The sequence below is a fragment of the Solanum verrucosum genome, unplaced genomic scaffold (assembly GCF_900185275.1).
Source record: "Solanum verrucosum unplaced genomic scaffold, falcon-dt-bn FXZP01000009.1, whole genome shotgun sequence".
NCBI lineage: Eukaryota > Viridiplantae > Streptophyta > Magnoliopsida > Solanales > Solanaceae > Solanum > Solanum verrucosum.
Genome location: NW_026020231.1, coordinates 893644 through 914869, shown reverse-complemented (window position 1 = coordinate 914869; position 21226 = coordinate 893644). Strand labels below are relative to the sequence as shown.

Genomic DNA, 21226 nt, shown 5'->3' with positions numbered 1-21226 from the left:
TGACACTTAAGTATAAAAAAAAAAAGGAAAAATTACAGAAATCTCACCTTTTAATTTATTTAGTACCATTATTCCCTATAAGTTTTACAAATTTCCAAAATCCTTCATTTTTGCGCATCAGATTAGTGTATCTCGCGCATCAAATTAATATATCAGCGCTTATATTATTGTATCTCGTGCATCAGATTAGTGTATCATGTATAAAATGTACATCAGATTAATGTATCATATATAAAATGTAATGTATCTTACTTAACGATTAATGTATCTCGCGCATCATATTAATGATTCAACGCTTATATTATTGTATCCGTTTGAGGGATTTCTGTAATTATAAATTTTTAAGGGATAAATTGTAATTTTGTCTTAAAAGTATGTGATTTCTATAATTTGTCAAAAAAAAAAATAGTACTAGTGTAATTTAGCTTTTATGAAATTAACTATAGTGCTAGTTTAAAATTAATTTTTACTTACACAAGTGCTGCCAAATTAATTGGGCCTAATGTCTAGCTTTTTTAGGCTAACCAAAAGGTACCAATTATCGGGTACTCAGTTTGATTATAGGCAGAAAGAGAAAAGTGAAAATGAAATTTACCAAATATATAGAGCAAAATTAAATATTGTACTTATGTAATTCAGCCTATATATAATTAATTATTTAAACCAAAGAATTGAAGAAGCCAACGATCAAATCAAAGTAAACAACATATTTGACGAAAGACAGACAGCTATTCGCGTGATTGGTGCATCAAATCATTTTTCCACACATACTATATAGTTGGTAAATTTATATTCCAGTCGTCATTTTTATTTGTCCATTATATTATTATAAATAAATGTTAATGTTCATTTTGATATATCTTTATTATTAATTATAGTCATTTTCACAAAATATTAAATTTATTATATATATTTTAAGAATAATATAGTAAACTTATCGTTTTATTTATTATTTCTTAAAAAATATATCTAATGAAACATGAATAAGTAAAATCAATCGGAGGTTTACAGAATAAAGAATTTTGCTTAAGATATATACAATATGGAATTCTAATATTCTGTCAATCAATCGTAATCTTATAGGAATTAGAGTAGTTGATTAGTGATTATCATTTAATCGTAGACCTCTTTCAGTCTTAGGTGTAGAATATCTTTCGCACTAATATTTTTTTAATTTTTAAAATATTTTTATTCCCAACTATTCACGACTTCACTCATTCCTTTTATATTTATAATATATTCAATATGCCATTCCTAAATATTATTTAAAAGTGTGTAATAACAAGAGGACGGAACTAAAAAAAAAACCACTAAAAAAAACTAAAAAAATTCATACACTCGGTGGCAATACGATTAAAAATTGCCACCTCCCGTTTGATGTTAATATTTATTTAAATTTCTCTTGTTATTTAAACTTTATTAAGTGTCACTATTGCACTAATTAATTCGTCAGTACTACATACTTTTCTGTCCTAGTGATTTTTGGAATTTTTTTTTGTTTGACTATAGTGTTCGGGTTATTTTTTTTTGTGCATTTTGAATAAAGTTATGTAGATGCGTATTCAAAATTTTAAGATGATAGAAGTACTAATTAAAAAAATAAATCTAAGATATAAATTTAACTGTTAAATTCTTATCATTGAAAATCATTAAAATCTAAAATTATATGTCCAAAATTAATTTTTACCTATCCAAGCCACATATAGAGGTATTACCTAATTTTTGAAAGAAAACTAAAACAAGATAGATAAAAAATTCAAATTTCTTACTTCACTTAGACTGGAGCACCCAATCATCATCACACGACATTATATGATACTTGTGGGTTCACTCATCTATATATAGTTTTAAAAAAAAATAGAAAATATAACATTACTATATACTCCCTCTGTCCCTAATTACTTGTCCACTTTTTCTTTTATAGTTGTTCCTAATCACTTGTCCATTTTGACAAATCAAGAAAGGACAATATTATACCCTCAATTAAATGACCAATTATTTGAAAAATGTAGAACATTTCATCCACTTCACAATGAATAGGGGTAAAATGGTAAACTCACTATGTCATTAATTATTTTCTTAATAGGTGTGTCAATTCAAAAGTGGACAAGTAATTAGGGACAGAGGGAGTATGTTCGGAAGGAGAGCATGGATTCAAATGAACCATGCGACCCCTCTTGCATATGCCCCTGATTTTAAGATACATGTCCTCTCCCACCAACAACATATATGAGATAATTCTATTCATTAAGATTATAACAGATGAAAAAAAATGACCTAATATTCTTATCAAGATAAATATTGCATCTTCCAATAGCAACATTCTTTGATCTCTTTGAGTAATATTCCTTAGATTAGCATTGATTATAGTAAAAACAACTTCTTATATCTTTCTTAAACTTTATATTAAATTAGAATAAATCAAAAACATTTTCTTACTTCAAAGTAAAATATACCAAGTGAATCATGGTAGGGGAATGATTGGTAAAAAATGATAAAGAGTGTAACATATACAGAAAGTGGACCATAGAATCTGACACGACCCATATTCACATTGCCCCACATAGTAAAAAAACAGACCCGATACGAATCGGGTTATGGGCCCACATTCTCCAATAGGGTCAGCCCAAACAGAAAAGCCCTTGGTTCATTTAACCCGTGACCCCAATCGACCGTTCTGACACGCCTTCCCACCTACTCTATACTCTACGTTAATTTTGCCGTTATAACGGCGGTACCGACACTCTCACGGTACGGCCGTAGCATCAAAAGAAGATCCAGTTGTCGTTTCTTGTCGTTTTTCAATTTATCGCCACCGTACTTTTCGCCTACGATATCAATTTTACCGATAATTACTCGCCATCCCCTCTAACGATTAAGGCGATTTATTTTGTTTTTGCTTTAAAAATTAATTATTTCTATTTACTTGTTCATTTTTTATTTGGCATATCTATTAAAAAAATAACAATTTATATAATGAGTTTACCATTTATTCCTATTAATTGATAGAATTTCAAAATCAAATTACTCATTAAATAAGTTCTATCTTTTTCAAAAAAACATTAACTCTCTAAATAAATTGAGAATATAACAAATAAAAAAAATTATCTTTTCTTAATTTGTCAAAAATGATAAATAAAAATAAACAAGTAAAAGTTAAAATTAGACAAATAAAAAAGGACAGAGACACATAGCAATAAAGGTTTTAAGTACAACTTTCTTTTGTATTTAATGTTTTCCCACTATTTTAAGAAATCACGAATACACTTTATTATCATAAATAATAAGATGTAAGATAAATTTGGTTGATTTGTACTACTTTTATTAAGTTTGTGTTTTTGATGCTCTAGTAGTAAAAAAATTATTTTTCTCTTGTTGAAATGATTTCCAATCACATATATATCTAAAATTATTTTAGATTATAAAATGAGACCGAAAATGAATAGACTATGGAGTAATGCAGATAAAAACAAAATTTTGAACAGCCTTTGAGAAACAAAAATTAGAATACTCTATGATATTTACTGCATATCTTAAAGTCTCAACCCTCAGATCTTATATTTCTTCGTCTCTTAAATGATTACATTAAAAATTCCTCCCCTGGCTCTTAGCTGCTTTCATAAAATATAGTTAAATTGGTCCGTCGGTCAGTGCTAGCTGCAATTTTGTTGGCCTGTGCCAAGCCCATGAACTCCTATTTTCTTTATTACTACAACGTAGTGTAATTCACAAGTAAGATTTGATGAGAATATGATGTACCTAGATTTTATTGATATTAAAAGATTGTTTTCAATAGATTTTCAACTTAAAGAAATTTATCCGATGATGGTAAGAAAAATAAGATAATAATTCATCAAGATACAAAACAAATAAAACTATATTGAAGAATAAAAAACTACGTCAATAAGTAAATAATACTAAACAAAATGAGAAGGGAATGCCTACTCTATATCTCTTTCACACAAAGTGCAACAGCACTTTGGTACATATATATTACTTCATAACTTTTTATCCTAATTTTCAGATCAATATTTTCTATCTAAAATCGTGTTATAGTCAAATAAGCTATGTCATGTCTTGTCTAATTATTTATTTCCTTATTAGTAGCTCTTCTAACTCTTGTTATCATTAATATGTTACACCTCCTAATCGATACATCCTTACACTTTCTCTTCACTTTCTAAAAATTCGATGACATATTTGAGCTCTTTTTCCCTTTTACAAATGTACGTAACAACAAGAAATTCCTCATAACAAAGTCAAAAGGAATATGGATAAAAGGTAACACAAGATGGTGAAAAGCCAAAAATAAAGTGTTTTTTTTTCTCTAATGTATCGCGAGATATTGTCGGTGTCTCTATATGCTTATAAAATTCGTCGATACAGAGGTTGTTGTACAGTCATCTCAGGGAGCCACGTGTAACATTAATGTGGCTCGATCTTTGACACGTCTGACTGAACTTTATGTTAGTGGGGCCCTAACCGATAACAAATTAGCTGGCTCTCATTTATTGGTTAATTATTTTTCCATTTTTATCGTAGTTTTCAATTAATAAACACTATTCATCATGTGGAGGAATCTAGTGTATCCGGTTTCATACTCCAAAGCTTGCTCCCTCTTTTATATTTCCTCTCATTGTTTTATTTATTGAATAAATGTTGTAGTTTTTTTTCATAGGTCCACACTAATATTCTTTTCAAAAAAATAAAAGATTGACAGCCAATGATTTACTTTGCTAGTAAAAAGTCCAACCCTTAGCTTAAAGGACCTACGTTCAAATTTTAATTCCTCAATTAATTTGTACTAATAAACATGTGTTGATTCTTGTGAAGAGAAAAAGACAAAAGTTATGTAGTAAAAAATGAAAAAAATATGATATATATTTTTTGCAATAGAAAAAGGATTTCTATGGACCAACTTCAGTATCTCATTTTATCTGACTTATTTTCATTAGTAAAAATATATTAAACTAAACATATTACAATATATTATTCACATCAAAATAATATGCTTTTAAAGGTTGTATAATTTTTTTTCCATATTAGGAGTTGACATGACATAATCAACCAAAGATAAAATGATTTTAAATCCAAATAAGGAAAAGTCAAATATACAACTTAGTTTTAAAATGAATCAAAAAAGAGGATAAATTTTAGAGTATACAAATAAGTGAATAACAATTGCCAATCCTTCAAGTTGTGCTAACAAAGTTGAAAAAGGCAAAAATAATAAATAAAAAAAAGTGTAAAAGGGAAAAATAACAGGAGGGAAATTGTGGAAGTTGCCGCATGTGATAACCGCTATAACCACACCACACACAAGCACTCCCTAAACCCACCACGCGGTGCGTGTTCTCATCTCTCTCTCTCTCTTCTCTTTCTTTCTCTCTCCACATTCACATTTTCTCTTTTTCCCTCTCTCGTCGCCGGCAGCACCAGATTCCGGCGAAACGTTACCGTCTCGCCGGGAAATTCTCCTAAATCTCCGATACATTTCACATTTTTATATATATATTTGATTGATCTCTCATCCATAAGGAAAAAAACTGAATAATCAGTTAGGGTTCGTTTTCCGTTAACACTCAAAGATCGAACTTTTGGTTGATTTTTCCCCTAATGTGGTTGAGATTTAGGGTTTATGGTGCTGTTTTGGGAATCATCACTCTCTGGAAGATCTAACTGTTTAAGTTTTGTTTCTGAAGGATCAAATTTCGTCCTGTTTTCTCTTGGTGCTCAGATTTGAGCAGTTTGATCCGCTCACTTTCTTTTGTCTTTGAATTGTGAGTGTTAGATTATTTCTTAAACTTATTTTGGTTTAATTTCTGACTGGTTTTGGATACTACATTATCGACGAGGCAAATTCATTGCTGCCAGACTGAAGGAAACTTACAAGAAAGTAAGATAAGATTTTGGGCGGGATATGTGCAGAATAGAGGGAGAAAAGAGTGAATTTGAGGGCAGAGAGAGGAAGAGAAGGAGGTGGGGATTGAACGTAATGGGATTCAAAGCAGCTGCTTTAGGTGATAGTCGTGTGGAGAAACTGAAAAGTTCTATGGTGTCGCGGTCTAGAATGAAGTTATGGATGATAAGGGCAGCAACTTCGATTTTGTTGTGGACTTGTGTGGTTCAATTGATGACTTTAGGGGAGACTTGGGGTCCTAGAGTTTTAAAGGGATGGCCTTCTTGTTTCTCACAGGAATCTACTGCTGCATTTGCTCTCCAATCGTCGCCGGAGGTCCCTGCCAGAGTTCTTCCACCTAAGAGTGAGTATTTTTTTTGTAATTTACAGGTGTGGCTTTGTCTACTCGGTTTACTTAATTGTGTGACGAAGTTGGTCAGGTTTGGTGGGAAGCTAAGAGATCGCCATATTGTGTTTGTAGTGAAATTGTGAAATAGCCGTTGAGTTTTATTGGCCTGATGCTAATTATGATTGAGATACCTGTAAGATATGTGGTTGAATTGTTCGAGTATATTGCTTGGGAAATCACCAAAAGGTTCATCGTCCCATTCAGGCTATTCTAGCTTCTTGTGTAAACATTAATTGGAACAGCAAAAGGAATATGTTGAGAATATGCTTCCTTGGATATTTGTTTTCTCCCTTGTTGTGTTACGGATTTTTTGTTTTACAACGTCTATTCTCATGAATTACTGAGTCCTGACAGTTGTCTTAATTATTTTGAAACCAGGGGTTTACAAGAATAATGGTTACCTTATGGTTTCATGCAATGGAGGGCTGAATCAAATGAGGTCTGCGGTGAGTGGCTTTCTTAAGATAAATATCAGTTTAGTGGCGCGTATTGAAGTATTTCAATTGGAGCAACTATTGTGAGTTTAATAGCTGATTAGTTTCTCCTTCCTCTGTTTTTATTTTATTGTTGCAGATATGTGATATGGTTGCCATAGCAAGATATTTGAATGTGACTCTCATAGTTCCTGAGCTGGACAAAACCTCGTTTTGGGCTGATCCAAGGTGTGTCTCCTTGATTATTATGATTTTGGTCTTCTAATTACAGATTGCTTCCTTAAAAAATATAAGAGTGATGATATGTAGTACGCTTAACAATACTTTTGACTTGCAGTGAATTTCAAGATATTTTCGATGTTGATCATTTTATAACATCCTTAAGAGATGAAGTCCGAATATTGAGAGAGCTACCGCCAAGACTGAAGAGGAGAGTGGAGCTAGGGATGCTTTACACCATGCCTCCAATCAGTTGGTCTGATATTTCTTACTACCATAACCAGGTTTGTAGGTGTTGGCCACACTTATTTGATGATGTGTGTTGTTAACTCATCATTATTCCATGAGTACTGATGGTCACATTTGCTGATTACAGATTCTTCCCTTAATTCAGAAGTACAAAGTTGTTCACTTAAACAGAACTGATGCTCGGCTTGCTAATAATGGTCAACCAATGGAAATGCAAAAACTGCGTTGTCGAGTAAATTTTGATTCCTTGAAATTCACCCCTCAAATAGAAGAGCTGGGTAGAAAGGTCATTCGACTTCTCAGGCAAAAGGGTCCTTTCATGGTGCTCCACCTGAGATACGAAATGGATATGTTAGCTTTCTCTGGCTGTAGTCAGGGATGTAACAAGGATGAGATTGACGAGTTGACAAGAATGAGGTAAACTTATATCCTTGTATTTGAGTGGGTGTCTTTAATAGTCTCTCAGTGTTGGGCTAATTTAATCGTTTTGCAGATATGCTTATCCATGGTGGAAGGAGAAAATCATAAATTCAGATTTGAAAAGGAGAGACGGTCTCTGTCCTTTGACACCTGAAGAAACTGCCCTTACTTTAAGGGCATTGGACATTGATTCCAGCATACAAGTTTACATTGCCGCTGGCGAGATATATGGTGGACGAAGGCGAATGGCTAGTCTTGCAGCAGCTTATCCCAATCTGGTAATTAGAAAGTTCAAACTAGTTTTTCAGCTGTTTATGTTGCCTGAATTTGTTGATTCACATGTTACAATATTTTATGTCGAGCAGGTTAGGAAGGAGACACTACTAGAACCTTCCGATCTTATGTTCTTTCAGAATCACTCTTCTCAAATGGCTGCATTGGACTATCTTGTTTCATTGGAGAGTGACATCTTTGTTCCTACGTATGATGGGAACATGGCCAAAGTTGTTGAAGGACATCGCAGGTATTTCCATTTGATGAAATTGTTTCTGTGCTAATGCTTAAGTGATATCCTTTTATGTTGTGTTACCACTTACCTCTCCCGCTTTCGATTGGTAGTCATCACCCATTAGTAATGCCCAACTTTAGCTACATGTAGTGTTTTCCTATTGTTTTGCTGGTTTTTTCAGTTCAAGTTTGAAGATTTGATTGTGGCTTTATGTCATTATGTTAAAAGTATCACCATTCTATGCAGATATCTTGGCTACAAGAAAACCATCTTGTTGGACAGAAAGCTTCTAGTGGATTTGATAGACCAGCATACTGCTGGATCATTGACATGGGATGAGTTCTCTAATGCAGTTAAGCATGCTCATGCTGAACGTATGGGCAACCCAACCAAGAGGTTGGTTATTCCAGACCGACCCAAAGAAGAGGATTATTTCTACTCAAACCCATGGGAGTGTTTAGAATCATCTAATGAGGATGAAACACGAAGTAGCATTATTTAACATGTTGGTACAACATCTGGTCAGAAAAAAAAAACACTTCCACGCAGTTTCTGTGAATGATTTATAGAAGATAGCTCTCAACACACTGAGTCAGTGAGAAAGCAGGATTTTGCTTCAATGCAGCTCTTGAAGTTAAGTAGGAGGGTGCACTTCGACAGGGCTGAGAAGACTCGAGAACATGCTGGAGAGAGTACATTTTATAAAGTTTTTACATAAATTAATAATCGATTTCCTGTATAGAAGCTTCCCCTGCCATTGCAGGGTTACATCAAACTCTACGGCAGTGTACACAGAGGGGTGAAATATAGAAATTTGTTTTACTGCAACTATCTTTGCTATTTGCTGTTCTGCAAATTTTATTATTGACCCTCATCATCATGATAGTTACTTAAGCAGTTTATAATAGAATACACAAAAATTCATTTGGTCCAATAGTGATTTTCATTATTTAAGTGCTCAAGACGTGACCTATGCGGTTGGTAAGATGTGACTGTAATGGGGGAAGAGATGCCAATTATTTTCTAGTCAATGTTTGTTATTTTCATATAAAATTTTGGCTTACTCATCTGTTCATTCTTGAAAAATAATATTTATAACATAAAATGTATATGAATGTGATTTGCTTTCTGCACATTCTCCTGATGTAAGAATATTTGAAAACATTCCTAACCATTTATTTAATTACTAAAAAGCTATGTACCATCTACCAGAACTCACTTTAGAAGCCTCTACCAGCTTAAAGCTGTACAGTTTAAGTATACAATGGTTTTCCAGTGCAATTTATTAAACAGTCAGGGTCGTTTGATTGGGAGTAAGTTATTAACTATCTTACCATATATATGAAATAACTTATCTCAGCAGTAAGATATAAATGGTGAAATAAATAATCTCATCACTACCTAATACCTCCAACCAAACGTAGAATAAAATAATCATATATTTTATCTTGAAATTATTACTTATATTATATACCTCAGTGCGATGCTGAAATATGTTAAACGTTTTAAACTCAGTTAACAATTGCTATCCAATTGTAAAGGTGCTTACGTGTCTTTACTTTTCTGTTTTGCTTTTCAAGTATTGACATCAAATGGACTTTTATAAATACAATTTGTAAAAATATTGCATACATTGATTTAGTCGGCAATTATAAGCAGACATGGAGAGTAGGTTTACGATACTCCTTCTGCCTCATATTTCATTTTTCGAGAGTCCATTTTAACAATTATTTAAAATCAATTCAAAATATTATAAATTATATTAATTAAAATCAATATGAATTAACTCTCATAAAATAAAACATCCGCAAATATTTTGGGAGAGTGGGAGTTTATGGAAGTGGAAAAGAAGGTGTGCATCACTATTATTTATCATCAATAATTTATGTGAAGGTCGGCTAATACCTGAATTTTATGGAAATTAACTAAAATTTTGTAATATTATACTCATATTTTTTTCATTATAATAAGTGGAGACGACTAAAAGAGTTATATAAAAGGCCAAAAATAAGCCACTTTAAGCACTTAAATAAATCTCGAATAATATAATAATGTTGTGGTACTAATCATTCCTCTATTCACTAGTGCTTTAATGCGTCCGTTCTATTTCTACTTGGAAGGATCATATAATTATTCAACTACCTTTCAATTATTCTTAGCATTATTATTCATTTTGCCAGTGGCCTTATTCAACCAAGTTTAAAAATGTCAATTGAACAACCCAAATTTACTGGCCTCTTAATCTTCTCCTTTTTTTTTTTCAAACCACTTACTTTAATTTCCACTGGTAAAAGAAAAAAAAAAGAGTCTAATTAATTGCTTTGAATTTTTTGGAGTTGGGAATAGTGGCATATGAGAAATTCAAGATAGGCAATCCCAAGAAACTATAACATGTACTCACTCTATGTTGTAGGTTATATTGGAGTATTAATTTTTGGTAGAGTAATTATTTTATCTACTTTGAATGATCCAAGAAAAGGCCAATTCTCGATGGAAGAAATATTGGATCGTCAATTCAAATTATTCAAGTGCATTTCTCTATCTATATATATATATGCAAACGTCTTTCTCCGTTTTATTTTACCTGATTCATATTAATTTGACATACTTCTTAAAAAAAGTTATTACTAAATTGAAATAAAAAAATAAGAATAATTTAGTCAATTATATTTTTAGTGAACCTTTTCTGAAGAAAACGTATAATGAAAAACATGACGAATAAACTAGATTGGGGAATAATAATTTTCTATTACAGGCAGAAAAAAAATTGTCACGATCGTTGCTTTCGTTATACATCACAGCTGGCTAAAAGGTGTATACACTTTAGATAAGTCGGCATTCTACACCTTGCTTTTTACTGCTCTCGTGGAATATATATATATATATATATATGAGTTATATAAGTCAAGCTTAATTCTGAAGAAAATATGTGGTATTATTTGACTAATTTTTAAAGGATTTTTAGCCTAAAATAAGTCTTACGTATTAATATGACTATAAATTATGTTATTAAGGATAAAACGAAGAATTTTAGAATTGAACGGTACGATCTAAATATAAAGTACGACATTTCATTTTTAACAGTATATGTGACACATGAATTGTGATTTCTTGAGTTTTAAGGAATCGTAGTCACCAACTCCATATACATTCTTAATATATTAAGGTGAGAAAGAATTATGAATAGTGATGTTTGGTGAGAGTAAAGCTTCGCTTAACTTGCAAAAAAAGATGGACTGCGGCCCTTTTGGAATTTTAATTTCTATTAATTAATATTGATATTATTAGTAGTAGACTCTGTTTCAAGATAAAGTAAAACACTCATTATTAACTTTCCAAAAAAGAAATGTTCAACATAGGGATAGAAATAAGAAATCGTCAAAGGATGACTTGTTTGTTGGCGAAATAAGGAGACAATCCAAAACCCCTTTTGGCGCTCCAAAACTCTACGATCGACTATTTGTTTAGATGAATTGAAGGTGACAAATTGACAATATTGTTCCTTTTCCTTTTTTTAAAAAATAAAAAATAAAAAATTGTTCAAGTCAAATAACCATAGAAAATGCAAATAGTAACAATGCCCATGTAGCATTATAATTGTCTACAAACTCTTATCACGGCTTTCGACGATATCAATTCATTTTTCCAATTTTGATCTTGTTTTTGAATCATAGCTAGTGTCCTAGAGTTTCAACTTCAAAAATGTATTTCCTTTTTACCAGGATTTTGGCTATTTTTTAAATTATAGGGACTGAAAATGCTATTTGTGAAATTTGCCTGGACTAATTAGCAATGATGATTGGAAGCCCATTTGAAATTTTGTTTAGTAGGCCGCTTAGTTGATTTTGTTCGATAGGCCCAAAGTATAGCAGAGCTCTTAAGAAAAAAGCCCAATATTTGTTCGATAGGCAGCTCAGGGAAATGAGAAAAGAGGAATTTTCAGAAACAGCAATTAATAGAAACATAATTAGGCTCAAAGCTATAGTTTGCTTGATTATGATTCGTAACTACAAGTTAGAAGAATTTTGAGAAGAGAGGGGGAGTGGGAGAGGAAAGAGAATTTGAATTTTATGTGTTGGGTCATTTGCACTTTTGCTCCTATTTTGTGCTAGTCTTTAATTTATGTCCTTCCTAAAAGATAATTTTCGCGTAGTAGAAATTTATAGTTTCACATCATGATATCCTCAAGTTAATGCTCGGACATAACTTCAGTTTCTAAAGAATTTATTCCCCATGAGACATAAATTTGTTTGTAAAAGAGATAAAGACCACCCCATTTGAGGGACAATACATGCAATTTTATGTGTTCCGGTTAAGAATTGTTCCTTTTTTTTTTGTATTGTATGATAGATTGATGAATGTGTTCCGGCCGCCTAACCTCCTGTTAGGTTAATCTATTGGTTGGTTGTTCCTCTTCCACTACTCCCCAAGATCTAATCTTAGATGCATAATGTACTCATAGTGATTTTAGAGGGCTTGTTTAAGATTCATTTTACAATACATAAAATAAAAATATTCAGCAAGAGTGTTACGTTTTCAGTATTATAAGGAGAAAGGGATTCAAATTTCAATCCCAAAAGAAGACAACTCTTTGACCTGTAAAATTCCAACCTTCTCAGGAACCTATCAAGTTTTCCTTTCTTTTTAGGAATTCATCATGTCCTTGAGCCTTCACATGAAAATGAATAGAAGCAGCAGCTTCTCCTCATCAGCATGGAAAGCCTTAATAATAAGTTAATACAGTAGTTTACTACAAGTAATAAAATATCACACTCTAGTCAGGTAAATTTGTGCAGCCCAACAATTCAAAGGAGCAGAAAAATAATACTAGTTCATTACATATACAGTGGCTTGGCTTGTGATCTCTCATTTGGGAGATTTCTGTACCAAGTGTGGACATCAATATTGGTTGAGAATGGGAAGGCAAAGAGGAAAACAATTAAATTTAAACAATGGAAAAGAAAGAAAAAAAACCACTAGTGTTTCAAAGTAGCATTAGCTTGTTTTCCGCCTTTTGAAGGCATGATCAGGCTCCTCCCTTGTGGTTGTAACTCTAGATTTTGGAATTGGTTGATTGCTTGGTGTAACATCATCAGCCTGTTGGAATTTTGTGATAGTTAATTACTTAAGGCTCCAACCCATATGTTAACTTTGAGAGTGATAACTTAACATCTAGAACTATATAAAGTTACTGGAAAGTAAGAAGGGCTATGTACCTTAATAGTTGAAGCTGATGAATTTACTCTCCCATTTGCTCTCTTTCCAAGATCAATTTGCACAGAGATATTGGCCTGGGTCAAATCTACTCCAGAACTATGCAGCGCTTGTGTCAAGGTGTTCAATAGCCTGGCAAGTACCAAAATAGACGCAAATCATGCCACTGGTATATTCAGAAGAAGAAAGCATAAAGAATGTCTACTTAGGAAGAGGGAGATTTGATCAGAGTTCAAAACTGTGTATAACATACGGATGCAACAAACAACAGAATTTTCTACGATAGACTATCTCAACAGTCAACAGACAATGACACGATGACTAAAGATGGATGTTCATTCACTCTGTAAGACTCGAGACATATATTGTACAATTTACTCAAGAGTCTAAAGTGAAGTACATGACCTCTTTCTCTATCACCAGGTTTATGAATGACTAATTTGTTGCAACCACATCTATAGATATGCATGTGGAAGTAGTACATGAGCGTTGCTTTTTAAAGATAAATTTCAGAATCTTTTAAGCACTAATAGAATCTTTACCCTTGAGAATAGGCACTAGAGATGCTGATGGTACCACTTTCTATAGGCAGCTCCTGCCTTTCTGGATTAGCATTTGGAATAGCATAATCAGTCATATGTGATCTGCTAAGTGAAAATTGAGACTGAGACTTTGACTCCAACTTATCAGTATGAGCTGTCAGCTTTGATGAATATAGCGCTGCTGTGCTACTAGTCCCAGAAAACGAAAATGTGTTTGGATGCATAGGAAGTGTTGTCGGCTTATTTGTTAAACCAGGCTGCTGACGGTTATCTTTTAAACTTGGGCTGCTTATGTTTGGTTCCAGTTTTTGCACATTGATAGGATTAGCAGAAGAAATCCCCATTATGCTCTCATCAAACTTTCCGGCATACGTCAGTGCAGCAGCGGATCCATTGATAATGCGTTGAGGAAGATTGCTAACACCATGACTCGTCCTATGGCACTTGCTCTGTTACAGAATGAAGGTCAGTTAAAAAAGTGTGCTAATGAATGTACTAAGAATATAGGTATCTAGGTTTAAGCTAATGTACAGATTAAAAGGAATTATGTTGTTGGCTTTTAAGTGTTAAGTTTGAATGTTATTGCATTATAACAGCATCCAATTCAGAGCCCAAGACTGTTCATATCGTGATATACTCGGAAAAGATGATCATGGAAATACACGAGCATGTGAAGACTTCAATTTCATTTCACCAACTTGGCGTCTTAATTATACATGTGGTGTCGACAACCTTCCACATATACTGACTGCATCCTTAATATAAATTTCATAGGCCTCAGTTCTTAATACCTTAAGATGAGCCAATTGTTGATAAATGCTTGAGCACAACATAGCTATGACCTAAGAAAGGAGAGGAACATTGAGAAAAACAAGAAATGGATTACCAATTGCAACTTCGGAGGTTCATTGTCCCAGCCTTGGTATGATTCCTCATACTTGTGCACTTTCTCTTGTAGAAAATGAATATATTCAATAACCTGCAAGCAATATTTAAATTTTTATTATACATATCTCTATTGATAAAGAGAAGACTAAAACAAAATGTTCAATTCAAGTACCTCCAGTAAGAAAGACGCTTTATCTCTTTTCTGATCACTGTTAGGGATGATTCCCCTCAACATCTGAAATCTGAAAATTAAAAGAATATTTAGATGTTTAACTAGACATCACTTTATTTTGTCCAAAAGTCAATAAAAGTAGTTGCTGATAATCAACGTTTTGAAGAGATGAAAACATTAAACTTTATAGGAATCTGTAACAGAACAGAACATTCAAGCAAACTCCTTTCTATGCATAGAAGGCTGCTTGATATCCTTCAAAGAGGAGAGAATAGAACAAATTGGAAAACCCACAAGTCCGTCTAGCATGCACCGTCCTTCCCTAGACATAATATTCTAATTAAGATAAGGATTCTATATCAAGAATATTTCTATAATTAAGCTATCAACTATGTCGTAGACATGCCTGTCATTGATCTTGCTTCTTCTCCGTTGCTCTGTTGCTGAATGCTTTGAACGCGGGGTGTTTGGCTTTTGATCGTTGCCTTTTCCATCAACCTTTACAGATAAACTACCTGTAAAGGAGCTATCTGATTGTTACAAAACGACAACTGCATGTAGACAATGAGTGGAAACAATCAGACTTACACAAGACAAACCTCTGGGGTGCGACTGTGGTTCTTTCTTAATCACAAAATCTTCATCATCATCATCGTCGTCATCTTGTGCATTCTTTGCTGATGTTATCATATGTAAGAAACTTTGGCTCGTAAGGGGTGATGATTGGCTGCAATGTGATCATACAGTTAGTAACTGCAAATAAATGTTACTGTATCAAGGTAGAGAAGGGGGCATTCATATGATTGGGAGCAAAAGAGTCACTGACTGAGCAGATGACAGCGAACTTAAGGCCGTAGTGTTGTGCTTATGATTTGAAGATGATTGTGACTGCCATTCTAATGATGTCGCTGGTTGAACTCCTCCAGTGTTCACACCTGCTTCTGCCAAGCAAATAGAAAGTTTTAATTGGAGTTGAAATGTTCAGAGTTAACTATTCATAGATAGCGCTAGATCAACAAACACTACCCCTGATATCACAGGCTGGCCACATTCTATCTATGTTCCCGGTCAGAAATCAAATTAACTTAGGCTTCTCTATTAGTATTTTCTTTCTACTTGTTTCATGTAATTCTTGAAAACTGAAGTATACAGTCATAATAAATCTCTCTTGGTAAGCAAGGCATACGGGCTGGAAGAAAAGTCTCGTTCAAGAACCCATTTTACAGAAGACTGAAAATTTCTTATGTGAAGCATGTGCATGTCATGCATTTATATTAACCGTGACTCTGGGAGTAATACATCATTGTAGACTTATAAACTAGCAGTGATATAGTAAAGTTACCATTTTATTTACTACTTCGTAAGGAATGTGCCAAGTCAAACATGGAAGTAGGAAGTAAAAATTTACCTCTTAGGACGTGTTGATCACCCCCAGAATTCTCCTTCCCTGTCTTTCCCTTCTTGACTGCAGATTCATCCCACAGTGTGAAACCACTCCCTGTGTAAGAACTGCAGTTTGAATTTTCATCATTTCTGTCGGTACTACTTGCTTGTGCTACAGAGAACAAGCTTGCTTCTGGCTTTGGTATCCTTTGGTGCAAATAAGAAATACTGAAGGTGCCTATGCCACCAGGAAGAATATGCTCCCCTGAAGGAGTAGCAGCTACTGGTGGCGGAGGCTTCTCCATAGTTGCTACTTCAACTTTGGTTTCTTCCTTCATTAATGTCTTCTCTGCTTGCTCCAGTGGTTGCAAGAAATCATGAGTCTTTAGGTATCCACCTGCTTTAGCATGCACAACAGCCATTGAGAAAGGACTAATAACATACATGCAAGGCAGGCAATTGAGGACATAATTATCTGGCAAGAGTCTATCTGGCGGCAGGGCTTGAATTTTCATTAGGGGTTCAAAATATGAAGAATCTGGCGGCAGGGCTAGCATTTTCATTTGGGGTTCAAAATATAAAGCAATAAACAGATGAACTAACCGAAAGAGGTTCCACATCTACTATGTATACATAAAATATAATTTTAACCACGTATAAATAGTGTAATCTTCCACCGCTAGCTCCATCCAACAGTACCAATGTTTCACAAATATTTCTTTTCTCTGATCCTAATGTGTTACATACTTCAAAATATCATCAAAACATCACATACTTTGTCGAAGCTACAGTCCAGTATTTCATAAGTAAATTCTGTTTGCTACATTTTACTGTCTTTTTCAACTTATCATGAAGTCCAACCTACAAAATCCAAAAGTATGAAAAAGAATCTAGCATAGTAATAAGTTAGTGCAATAAGATTGATATGTAGGGAAAGAAGGGGACCAGGGTACTGTACGAATTAAAAAGGAAGTTAATAAGCTCTTTTTGGGAGAAAATAGTATTGCATATTTTACACATAGTTGAATCAAGTTTGAGAACAAATTAAATTCACATCTAAATCTTTCGATAAATTTTCCAAAAATTATTAAGTGATAGTACCAATTTTTGGGTCCCAAACTCTGTCCACAGAGAATTGCCATATGCCCAAAAGTGGTGTACGGAACCAAAATTAGCCCAAGGCCCAACCTTTATCCAGATTGAGTAATGTTGAGCCTATCTCAGCCTAGGTAGATGGCCCACTGGAAGAAGATATGAGCCACATCCTCGATCATACGCATTCAAGAGTCACGGGTGTATTTATTTCGACACTCGTGGGTGTGACTGTTTTTTTCCCCATCTATCCAAACAATACTTAAACATCACAACACATTTTTTTCTACTGTTTCCAGATCCCCATGAGTTCTTTTAATTAAAATAAAAACAAAAAACCCAGATTTCTTCTTTCTTCTTAAAAAAAAAAAAAAGGAGAAGAGAGAAACCAACCCAAAAATTTACATCTTACATGTGGAAGGTTTGTCCTTACCATAACCTTCTTGGACAAAAGAATATGAAGATTAGAGGATCTCTAGATCAAAATTTTAATATATGAAAAGAATAAGTTAGCATTTGACTATAGATTTTCGAAAAAAATACATTTAAATATCTGTTTGGTTATGACATTTTAAAAATATAATGTACAGATATTTTTCAAGTAAAATATATGTTCAAACACAACTTCAAATTTTAACTACGTTCAAATTTCAAATTGAAAGAGTGGAAAGAGCCGGCTTGCGTTCTTTGCATTGAGATTGCAAAAATATATTCAGATCTCCTAAATCTGATTAGACGTAATTATTATTGATAATGATAAGTAACCAGCTATAACCTATTAGCTCACAATTTAGGTATAGATAACTTAAATCTAATCTAATCAACTCTCAATTTAAGTGTATATTTAAATGTTAAAATATTAAATAATTTCTCATTTAAGAATCTTTTAAAAAAAAATTAAAATAAAGGGCTGCATCTTCTCCAAAATCAATAATAACAACACATGCATCCCAAACACAACTTCCTCAAATTAAAATTATAGAGAAAAAAAAATCTCATAAATAAATCAAAAAGACAAAAGGAAAAGATAATTTTAATTTATCTCGTTGAAATAATAAATCTAAACGAAAAAGGATTTATTTAATCTTTAATCCGAAAAAAAATATATCCTGCATGCGTGAAAAATTTACCTTGGGGAGGTCTTGGATCTTGTTGAACAGGTGAATACAGAGAAAGGAAGTCATGCGTCGTCTTCCTCCCTGCAACAATCACGTATACCGGAAATCTAAATTCAGAATTTTCTACTACTACTATTTATTTTCTAATTTTGAAAAAGTGAACCTGAAAAGTACTGTTACCTTCTGTTCCAAAAGGTCTGGGCTGAGGCAGCTCCATCCACACACTTGAATTGTGTGTTCGCCAGATCAAGTAATTACACACAATTCAACCGAATTTCGCTAATTAAGTCGTTGCGTAAATCTGCAAAATTCTGTATCCAAATCTCTTTACAGTGCAGATCCGCCTCCAACGAAAATTGGAGGCGCATTAACAGTGGGCAAGCAAGCAAATCTTCTGTAAAACTAACTTCAAATTATTCGCCTCCAACGAAAATTCACTTTCTCCTTGTTGTAGTAAATTCAGCTTCAAAAATAAGTTCCGGTAAGAAACAGGTGGTCAACAAATCATCATAATTCAGCTGAATTACGCAGAATTCAGCTGAAAATATACGTAAGAAAAGAGAAATCGAGAAGGAAGGAAAATACTTACTTTAGATGAGATTTAACGATGAATAATGCATAATTCAGATGAGAATTCTTCCGAAAGAAATGAAAGCAATAGTTCTCACAATTCCCAAACGTAAGAAGGAAGTGATCCAAACAGTGACTTTTGAAAGATATTGCTGGTAGGCCCTCGTCGTCTTGTCTAACAAAAACCCAATTCACTTATAATATGTATATAAGTATTTTACCGTCTTCTCAATTGCTTTAATATACATCAACACCCAGAAAAAGAAAACCAGAAAATGGGTCTCATAGATCAGAGAAATCTCTCTCTCTCTCTACTTTTCTCTATGAAAGGGCATTAGTGAGAGGAGTTTTAACTTTTAAAGGCAGCGGTTCTTCGTTTTCGTTTTCGACGTGCCAACTCCGTTTAAGTTTAAACGCCGTTAATGTAACGTAACGTCGTTACGGCGTATTAACGGTGTTTGGGTCATTGGTTAACGGTTTTTTAAGCAAATGACCGTTTACTCTCCTGTGTGTCGGATCAAGGTGTCATGGAATTTTAATTTTGATAATCTAGTAGATTGAATTTTTTATATTTTTGGCGATCCCGAGTAATAGTATTAATTAATTTAGCGACTAAATCTCTTAGTATAAATAAACAAAAAAAAAAAAAATTAGGGAAAAGTACTACTCCATGTTCCAGTTAAACAAATAGTGATGCATTAATCTATCCCATTTTTTCGAAAAAAAATGGCTCCTCCACATCACATCTTAAAGATTATTTGTTGAGTAACTTCCACTTCTTAATCGATTCAAAAAAATAATTATTATACACTGCGCTATAATTTTTTAAATTTATTGTCTCAGACACGTAAATCTCTGACAAGTTAATTTATTATAGGTCAAACACATATGCAAACCCTTAAACTTGTTCCTAAATTTAATTTTGGCACTCCAACTCAACCTTGTTCCATTTTAACCCTTCAACTCCAATTTTTATGTTCCATTTTGGCACTTTTTTTCAAAGAATCAACAAAGTGGGATGAGTGTACTTCACATGCTATTATTGTGTTAAAAAATAATGGATGAACACCATTTTTTTTAAAATATTTTTTTTTTAGAGTTTCTATACATTATTGTGTGAAAAAATAATCGGTGAAAGTGTGTTGTTCTTTTTAAAAAAACAATTAGTTAATCTAAATAACATCACATATATTTTTTTTCATATCTAGTCTACTTGGACTAACTCAAATATCAGCTTTCTAATTTTTTCATTCAACGAAATGCAAGTAAAAAAAAAATCATGTTCATTGCTAATTAATAACACTACAAAAAAATGTTGAAACTCGATAGACTTCGTTGGGTTGTCATTGATTTTTTTAAGAAAGAAAATCGACGCACTTTCATCGGTTATTTTTCACGCAAAAATATAGGAAAACTCTTAAAAAGAAATTGTTACTTTTTTTATAAAAAAAAAACAATGATAATCCGTCAGTTTTAATTTTTTACAATAATTAACAGATGATCGTCGATTTTTAAAATGCAAAACTGCAGTTGAATAACATATATAGAAATAAAGAAATCATAAAATTAGTATTTTGTGTTAAATGGTACATAAAAGAAATAGAGTTGAAGGGTAATTTTTTATTTATTTTTTTAAAAATACTTTTTCTTTTTGTCTTTCACTCTCTTAGAGAATGTGTGATGCACATTCTCTGCCACATTATTGAGAAGTGTCAAAATGGAACATAAAAATTGGAGTTGAAGGGTTAAAATGGAACAAGATTGAATTGAAATGTCAAAATGAAATTTAGGGACAAATTTAAGGGTCATATCTGTTTGGCCTTTATTATAATTCTAATTTTTAAGTAACGTTTTTATCTTTTGAAACCAAGAAAAAAGCATGCAACTTGGACAAAGTCTAATCAGCACCTCTCAGTTATTTTTAAAAATAATTCATCCTAGGTTTGATTTGATGTTCATTTTGAAATCTCGATTATTCAAGATCATATTAAGTGAAAGAGAAATGCAAAATCTTTAAAATCGAAACCTCTGATTATATATATATATAGAGAGAGAGAGGGGCAATTGGAAGGTAAGAAGAAGAGTACCTGTAGCTAGCACCAACTATAA

General features: G+C 32.9%; 3 protein-coding genes across 4 annotated transcripts in view; 2 read left to right on the top strand and 1 right to left on the bottom strand.

Annotated features, from left to right (window-relative positions):
• The first annotated feature begins 1921 nt into the window (after positions 1–1921).
• Positions 1922–21226, top strand: part of LOC125832506 (inorganic pyrophosphatase TTM1-like) — a 164024-nt gene continuing 144719 nt past the window's right edge. Inside the window, exon 1 of the mRNA XM_049511667.1 lies at positions 1922–1926. The gene's annotated coding sequence lies outside the window, so the exon portion shown is untranslated. The remainder of the gene's footprint in view (positions 1927–21226) is intronic.
• LOC125832509 (rhamnogalacturonan I rhamnosyltransferase 1-like) lies at positions 5721–8966 on the top strand. Its single transcript, XM_049511672.1, has 8 exons — positions 5721–6263; positions 6687–6754; positions 6882–6970; positions 7080–7245; positions 7338–7627; positions 7704–7908; positions 7996–8153; positions 8385–8966. The coding sequence occupies exons 1-8, from the start codon at positions 5921–5923 to the stop codon at positions 8638–8640; spliced, it is 1575 nt and encodes a 524-aa protein (XP_049367629.1). The 5' UTR covers positions 5721–5920; the 3' UTR covers positions 8641–8966.
• LOC125832508 (transcription factor BIM1) lies at positions 12932–19442 on the bottom strand. Of its 2 annotated transcripts, none has more exons than XM_049511669.1 (12): positions 19137–19442; positions 18728–19010; positions 18560–18628; positions 16363–16737; positions 15781–15895; positions 15554–15681; positions 15361–15469; positions 14955–15024; positions 14781–14873; positions 13895–14343; positions 13355–13484; positions 12932–13235 (listed from the first exon to the last, which is right to left on the bottom strand). In XM_049511669.1, the coding sequence occupies exons 2-12, from the start codon at positions 18762–18764 to the stop codon at positions 13134–13136; spliced, it is 1677 nt and encodes a 558-aa protein (XP_049367626.1). In that variant the 5' UTR covers positions 18765–19010; positions 19137–19442; the 3' UTR covers positions 12932–13133. The 2 variants fall into 2 exon arrangements, with proteins under 2 accessions (XP_049367626.1, XP_049367627.1); XM_049511670.1 differs by having other exon boundaries at positions 16363–16734; positions 19137–19412.